At 41.4% G+C, this 8,005-nt stretch overlaps 1 protein-coding gene across 1 annotated transcript in view; it reads left to right on the top strand.

The window, feature by feature from the left end:
- Positions 1-8,005, top strand: part of KIAA1211 (KIAA1211 ortholog) — a 44,155-nt gene that overhangs the window by 25,570 nt on the left and 10,580 nt on the right. The window contains 1 exon segment of the mRNA XM_026648158.1: positions 1-2,300. This exon segment is cut by the window's left edge and continues 12 nt beyond it. Within this exon segment, the coding sequence (XP_026503943.1) occupies positions 1-2,300 (2,300 nt within the window).

Genomic DNA, 8,005 nt, shown 5'->3' with positions numbered 1-8,005 from the left:
GAAAAGACTGGAAGAACGGAGACGACAGGAACTGGAGGAGCAGAAAATAAAAGAACTGGAAGAACAAAGGTGTCATGAGATTGAAAAACAGCATCAGGAGGAACAAAAAAGACAAGAATTGGAAGAACAGAGACAAGAATTTGAGAAAAGGCATCTTCAGGCTGAACAGAAGCTGCAGCAGGAGGAAGAAGCTAAGAGACTGGAAGAACAAAGCCAGCATCAGAAGGAAAAAAAGAAGAGACGAGAAGAACAAACTCTACTAAAACTGGAGAAGCAAAAGACACAAGAAGAACAAAGAAGACATGAACCAGCAGAACAAACGCACCTGGAGAGTGAAGAGAGAGAACAACAGGGTAAATTTAAAATAAGGCAAGAGGAATTAAATGAACAAGAACTGAAAGAACAGACAGAAATACATGTGGATGGACAACAGCATCTGGAAAAGCAAAAAGAACAAGAGCAAGCCATAAGACAGCAACAGGTCAAAGAAGAAGTGAGTTCTGTGGATGCTGGTAGGGAATCCATGGAGAAGCAGCTTCAAGAAGAATCAGACCAACAAAAAACAAAACAATCACAGAAAGGGGAAGAAACGGTGCAAGAAAAGCTAACACCAAAGCAGAAGAGAGAAGTTGAAGCTCAGGAGCAGAAGATAGGTGAAGAACTAAGATGGCAGGAAGTAGATGAAAGGCAGGCTATGCACAGACCATTCACATTTCAAGTGTCATCGGGAGAGAAACAGATCATATTTCAGAAAGTGAATTTGAGCCCTGTTACTCCTGTCAAAGAGGCAGCACATCATTCTGCCCTCAAAGAATCCAAGACCCACAAATTTAGCAAAGGTTCTACTGCACTCCCCTACTCTTTGAGTGTCCCACACACCGCTATTTTGGTTACTGGAGCACAGCTTTGTGGCACTGCCGTAAACCTGAATCAGATCAAAGATACAGCTTGTAAATCTTTACTTGGTTTGACAGAAGAAAGAAAAAACCTGGATATTCCCCCACCAGAAAACAGCCAGAAAACTACTCTTGATCCCAAATCTAGCCGCAGTAAAATGAAGTATACACAGGAGACCTTGAACAACCAGGACATATTAGCTGAATGGGCTTCTATTAGATCTAGAATGCTAAAGAGTGCGGAAAACAGCAAGCTAAATGAAAAAGACCGAGTAAGTGTCTGTAGATACAGTGATGACTGGACACCCAAAGGACATGGTACTTCCCATGGCAATTTAAGGAAAACCCTTTCTGCAAATGCAAAATTTTCCATAACACCAGCATGGCAGAAATTTTCAGAAACCTCAAAAGCCAATGCAGATGCTGAGAGTGCAAGTGGTGCAGAAGGTACTGAACCAGAGAACACAAGAAAAAAGACAGATTCATCCAATGATGCAAATGATGATGTGGCTGCTCACAATGAGACTCCAGCTTGTAAAGATAATGCGACTGAAATGGCTACAAAGAGGGAAACACACCTTGAAATGGCAAACAACACAGAAGGCTATAAGTTTGCCAAAGATCTTCCATCTTTCCTTGTTCCAAGCCCCTCTCATTCTCCAGGAAAAGAACTGCCCCAATCAGAATCTCCAGCTACTTTGGAAAGTCAGCAGAACACTGGTACAAGAAAACTGGATAAAACAGCACCACGTGAAGAAGAAAATGTTTCTCCATTTGGGATAAAGTTAAGAAGGACAAATTACTCCTTGCGTTTCCACTATGATCAACAGGAGGAGCAAAAGAAAAAGAAAAGATACAGTGCAGGAGATAGTTTTGATGGTGTACCTGCCCCACTAGTTACAACAGAAAGTGGAAAAGAAACCATTAATACCACTCTAAAAGATAGTATATCCCCTAGCCTAGAGAGAAGGGATGCCACTGTTAATGTTTTAAAAGATTCTTCAAATAATGTTTCGGAGAACTCAGACACAACAGTTACACTGTTATTCCCATCGACCAACAGCCAGATTCCTTTACCTAGTCATGAGAAACCTGTGTGTAAATCATCACTCCAACAGAAACCTGCATTAGCTCCAAAGCCCACAAACCAGACCCCGCCATCCTCTCCTCTCTCTAAAATGAACAGATCAAACTTAGCTGACACGTTAGGTCAAAGGGCGGCTAAACCTGAGTCAGACACCACCTGGAAAAAAGAAGACAGTAAAGTGAACGTGGTGCACTCGCCAGCACAGAATGAGAACAAAAATGAAGAGGAAGAAACCAGAGAAAAGAAGTCATTTTTCCCATCTATCACCATGCCATGGAGAGAGAAAGCTGACAAAAAGCCTGAGCCACTGAAAAAAGGTATGCAACATGAAAGTGTCACATGTAACTATGGGTCATGTTTCCAGAATGAGAGGCTGGAGGTTTGTGTGCAGAATTTTGGCCTTAAATGTAGACTATTATTAATCCTTATTTGGTTTGGTAACAACTTAGTGCCAGCGGTGTACAAATAAATCAGGAGACTAATTCCAGTTTCAACAAGTTTACAGTCTGGTTTAGACACAGACAAAACAGATCAGACATAAATAATAAATGATACACTGGTGTGTCTGGTAGTGGCAATTTAGGCATCTAATTGTGGTCTCTCAAGGAAGTGTGTTTTAAAGAAGCAATTGAAGTCTCTTGTTCAGTCAGAAGATATGGATAGAGATCTCCTTAATGTTTTTAATTAAATAAATACTACTGGGAATTGTGTGATTATGGGAGACTTTAACTTCCCAGATATTATAATAGTAGGGTCCAGATTTTCCTGGATGTGCTAGCCAACAGATTTCTTCACTAAATAGTTGCTGAACCAACAAGAGGGGATGCCATTTTAGATTTGGTATTGGTGAGCAGTGAGGACCTCATAGAAGAACTGGTTGTAGAGGACAACCTTGGTTTGAGTGATCATGAGCTAATTCAGTTTAAACTAAATGGAAGGATAAACAAAAATAGATCTGCAATTAGGGCCCTTGATTTCAAAAGGGCTAACTTTAAAAAATTAAGGGAATTAGGGAGTGGACTGGACTGAAGAACTCAAGGATCTCAATGTGAAGGAAGTTTGGAATTACTTTAAGTCAAAGTTGCAGAAACTATCTGAAGTCTGCATCCTAAGCAAGGGGAAAAAATTCATAGGGAAGGGTTGCAGACCAAGCTGGATGAACAAGCATCTCAAACAAGAGATTAAGAGAAAGCAGAAAGCCTACAAGGAATGGACGATGGGATGAATCAGCAAAGAAAGCTACCTCTTGGAGGTTCGAAAGTGTAGGATTAAAGTGAGAACAGCCAAAAGCCAAGCAGAGTTGGACCTTGCAAAGGGAATTAAAATCATTAGTAAAAGGTTCTATAGTCATATAAATAAGAAGAAAACAAGGAAAGAAGTGGAATTGCTAAACACTGAGGATGAGGTGGAGATTAAAGATAAACTAGGCATGTCCCAACATCTAAACAAATACTTACCCTTGTTAAAAACTGAGGTAAATGAAGAACTTAGGAGTAGTTGCAGGGTGGTTAATGGGAATGAGAACATTGAGGTAGAAATTACCACATCCAAGGTGGAAGTCAAACTCAAACAGTTTAACATGACTAAATTGGGGGGTCCAGATAATCTCCATCCAAAAATATTAAAGGAACTGGCACATGAAATTGCAAGCCCAATAGCAAGGATTTTTAATGAATCTGTAAACTCAGACATTGTACTCTATGACTGGACAATTGCTAATATCGTTCCTATTTTTTTAAGAAAGGGAGAAAAAGTGATCTGGGAAACTACAGACTTGTTAGTTTGACCTCAGTTGTATGCAAGGTCTTGGAATAAATTTTGAAAGAGAAAGTAGTTAAGGGCATAGAGGTTAACAGTAATTGGGATAAAATACAACATGGTTTTACAAAAGGTTGATCGTGCCAGACAACCTGATCTCCTTCTTTGAGAAGATAACTGATTTTTTTTTTTTTTAGACAAAGGCAATGCAGTAGAGCTCATCTACCTGGATTTCAGTAAGACATTTGATACACATGAGAAATTATTAGTGAAATTGGAGAGATGGGGATTAGTATGAGAATTGAAAGGTGGATAAGGAACTGGCTCAAGGGAAGACTACAACAGGTCATACTGAAAGGTGAACTGTCAGGCTGGAGGGAGGTTACTATGGAGTTCCTCAGGGATTGCTCTTAGGACCAATCTTATTTAACGTTTTTACTGACATTGGCATAAAAAGTGAGTGTGTGCTAATAAAATTTGACACAAAGTTGGGAAATATTGCCAATATGGAGGAGGACTTGAATATCATAACAGAAGATCTCAATGATGTTGTAAACTGGAATAATAGAAACAGGATGAAATTTAATATTGCAGAATAAAAAGTCACACATTTAGGGACTAACAAAAAATGTTGCTATAAGCTGGGGACATATCAGTTGGAAGTGACAGTGGAGGGTGTATTGGTTCATCACAAGATGACTAAGCTGCCAGTGTGATGTGAAAAAAAGGTTAACGCAGTCCAAGGAGAGGTATTTCCAGTAGAGACAGGGAAGTGTTAGTATCATTATACAAGGCACTGGTGAGACCTCATCTGGAATAGTGTGCAATTCTGGTCTCCCCTGTTTAAGAAAGATGAATTCAAACTTAAACAGGTGCAGAGAAGGGCTACTAGGATGATGTGAGGAATAGAAAGCCTATCTTATGAGAGGAAACTTGTTTAGACTAACCAAAAGAAGGCTGAGGGGAGATATGATTGCTCTCTATAAATGCATCAAAGGGATAAATACCAGGGAGGGAGAGGAGTTATTTAAGTTAAGCGCCAATGTAGACACAAGAACAAATGGATATAAACTGGCCAACAAGTTTAGACTTGAAATTAGGAGAAGGTTTCTAACCATCAGATGTGTGAAGTTCTGGGAATAGACGTCCAAGGGGAACAATGGGGGGCAAAAAACCTTCTGGCTTCAAGACTGAGCTCGATAAGTTTATGGAGGGGATGGTATGGTGAGACTGCCTACAACGGCATGTAGCTGATCTGTGATTGCTAGCAGCAAATATCTCCAATGGCCAGTGATGGGATACTAGATGGGGAGGGCTCTGAGTTACTACAGAGAATTATTTCCCAGGTGTCTGGCTGGTGAGCCTTGCCCATATGTTCAGGGTCTAACTGATCATCATATTTGGGATCGGGAAGGAATTTCCCCCTGTGTCAGATTGGCAGAGACCCTGGGGGTTTTTTGCCTTCCTCTGCAGCATGGGGCATGGGTCACTTGCAAGTTTAAACAAGTGCAAATGGTGGATTCTCTGTAACTTGAAGTCTTTAAAGTAGGGCTATCAATTAATTGCAGTTAACCCAAGTAATTAATGCAAAACTGATTAACTAGATTAAAAAATTATTTGCGATTAATCGCCATTTAATTGCACTATTAATAATATAATACCAATTTAAAATTTCAAATATATTAATTTCTATTACAACACATGATACAAAGTGTACAATGCTCACTTTATAGTATTATTTTGATTATCTTTTTACAGTGCAAATATTTGTAAACAAAACAAATAGTATTTTCAGTTCACCTCATACAAGTACGGTAGTGCAATCTCTTTAGCATGGAAATGCAACTTACAAATATAGAATTAATTTACATGACTGCACTCAAAAACAAAACAATGTAAAACTTGAGAACCTACAAGTCCTCTCAGTCCTACTTCTTGTTCAGCCAATAGCTAAGACAGACAAGTTTGTTTACATCTACGGGAGATATTGCTGTCCGCTTCTTATTAACAGTATCACCTGAAAGTGAGAACAGGTGCTCGCATGGCACTGTTGTAGCCCATGTTACAAAGATATGCTAAATGTTCGTATGCCCCTACCACTATTCCAGAGGACATGCTTCCATGCTGATGATCCTTGTTTAAAAAAAAGTGTTAATTAAATTTGTGACTGAACACTGTGGGGGAGAATTGTATGTCTCCTGCTCCATGGTTTTACCTGGATTCTGCCATATATTTTGTATTATGGCAGTCTCAGATGATGACCCAGCATATGTTATTCTATTTAAGAACACTTACGCTGCAGATTTGACAAAATGCAAAGAAGGTACCAATATGAGATTTCTAAAGATAGCTACAGCACTTGACCCAAGGTTTATGAATCTGAAATGCCCTTCAAAATCTGAGAGGGACAAGGTGTGGAACAAGCTGTCAGAAGTCTGAAAAGAGCAATACTCTGATGCGGAAACTACAGAACCTGAACCATCAAAAAAGAAAATCAACCTTCTGTTGGTGGAATCTGACTCAGATGATGAAAATGAATGTGCATTGGTCCGCACTGCTGTGGATCGTTATCAAACAGAACCAGTCATCAGCATGGAAGCATGTCCTCTGGAATGGTGGTCAAAGCATGAAACGGCATACAAATGTTTAGTATATCTGGCACATAAATCCTTGCAGTGCTAGCTACAACAGTGCCATGTGAATGCCTGATCTCACTTTCAGGTTACATTGTAAATAAGAAGTGGGCAGCATTATCTCCTGTAAGAGTAAACAAACTTATTTGTCTTAGCGATTGGCTGAACAAGAAGTAGGACTGGGTAGACTTGTAAGTGCTAAAGTTTTACATTCTTTAATTTTTTATTGCAGTTACGTAAAAAAAAATCTACATGTGTAAGTTACACTTTCACGATAAAGAGATTGCACTACGGTACTTGTATGAGGTGAATTGAAAAATATTTCTTTTGTTTATTATTTTTACAGTGCAAATATTTGTAATCAAAAATAACAAAGTGAGCACTGTACACTTTGTATTCTGTGTTGTAATTGAAGTCAATATATTTGAAAATATGGAAAACATCTAAAAATATTTAAATGGTATTCTATTATTGTTTAACAGTGCAATTAAAACTGCAATAAATCATGACTATTTTTTTTAATCTCACCATTAATCAAAATTAATTTTTTAATTGTTTGGCAGCCCTACTTTAAGCAATGATTTGAGAACTGCAATTAGGGGTTAGGGGTTATTACAGGAGTGGGTAGGTGAGGTTCTGTGCTCTGCAGTGTGCAGGTCAGACTAAATCAGTGTTTCCCAACTGGTGCAATTGGCCCGAACGGTTGTGCTGCAGAACGGTTGTGCTGCAGAATTTTTTAAAAAACTGTATGTGGAGTGGGGATGGGACAGGGGGAAAGAAAGTGGGGAAAGCTGCCTTCTGATTGGCTGCCTGCCTCATTGCCCCACCTCCTCCAGGGGCAGAGCAACCAATTGGAGCTCAATCTCCCTCTCCTCCCCACTCCCCTCTTGTGAGCAACTGATCAGCTCCTCTCTCTTCCCATCCCTCCTGCAGCCCCCCCCGCCCAGGATTGGGAGGGGGAAGAATCTCAGGAGAGGAAGGGGGCTGAACTTGGGGGTGGGGGCTGGGTGTGAGGGGGGTGGGGCAGAATTGGGGTGAGGTGGGGGCTGGACTGGTGGAGGGTGAGGGCAGAACTGATGGGGGCTGGGGCACCATTTAGGGAGGATGGGGGGCACCTGCCCTCCTGCATGGGCAGAGATGGGGGTGTTGACCCCCAAAATGGATAAGTTGCAGAGGCAACGCATGCATGTGGGGGGCAGATTTCTTTCTTCCATTTGGCCTTGCTCCCACTCCAAGCCCCAGGCTCCTCTAGAGGGCGTGGGCTGACCAGAGCCCGCTACGGGGGCACAGAGGAACATTTGGGGGTGGGGAGAGGAGCGGCTACACCAGCTGCTCTGTGTATCCAGATCAGTTTCTCCACCTGGGCTGGGTAACAACCACAAGCTCAGATATATAGTCCTCTGTGCTGCAAACCACTGGGTGCCCATGGCCATGGGGACTGTAGGACGGCATGGCCCTGCCTAGTTCAGTGTGCACATGGCCACAAGGAATGGAGCAGCCTCCACTGTGCCAACTAAGGACTGATCACATGGCTAGGACCTGTAGCAGCAGCACCCCCTCGGACACAGCCCCTGCCTGCACCCTGAGTGACACCCCTCTCTGCACACAGCCACAAGCTACCCCCCTACACC

This window comes from Terrapene carolina, unplaced genomic scaffold (assembly GCF_002925995.2).
Source record: "Terrapene carolina triunguis isolate 2854851 unplaced genomic scaffold, T_m_triunguis-2.0 Scaffold66, whole genome shotgun sequence".
Taxonomy (NCBI): domain Eukaryota; kingdom Metazoa; phylum Chordata; order Testudines; family Emydidae; genus Terrapene; species Terrapene triunguis.
Note: the sequence above shows the minus strand (reverse complement) of the source record. Positions and strands in the feature narration are given on the sequence as shown.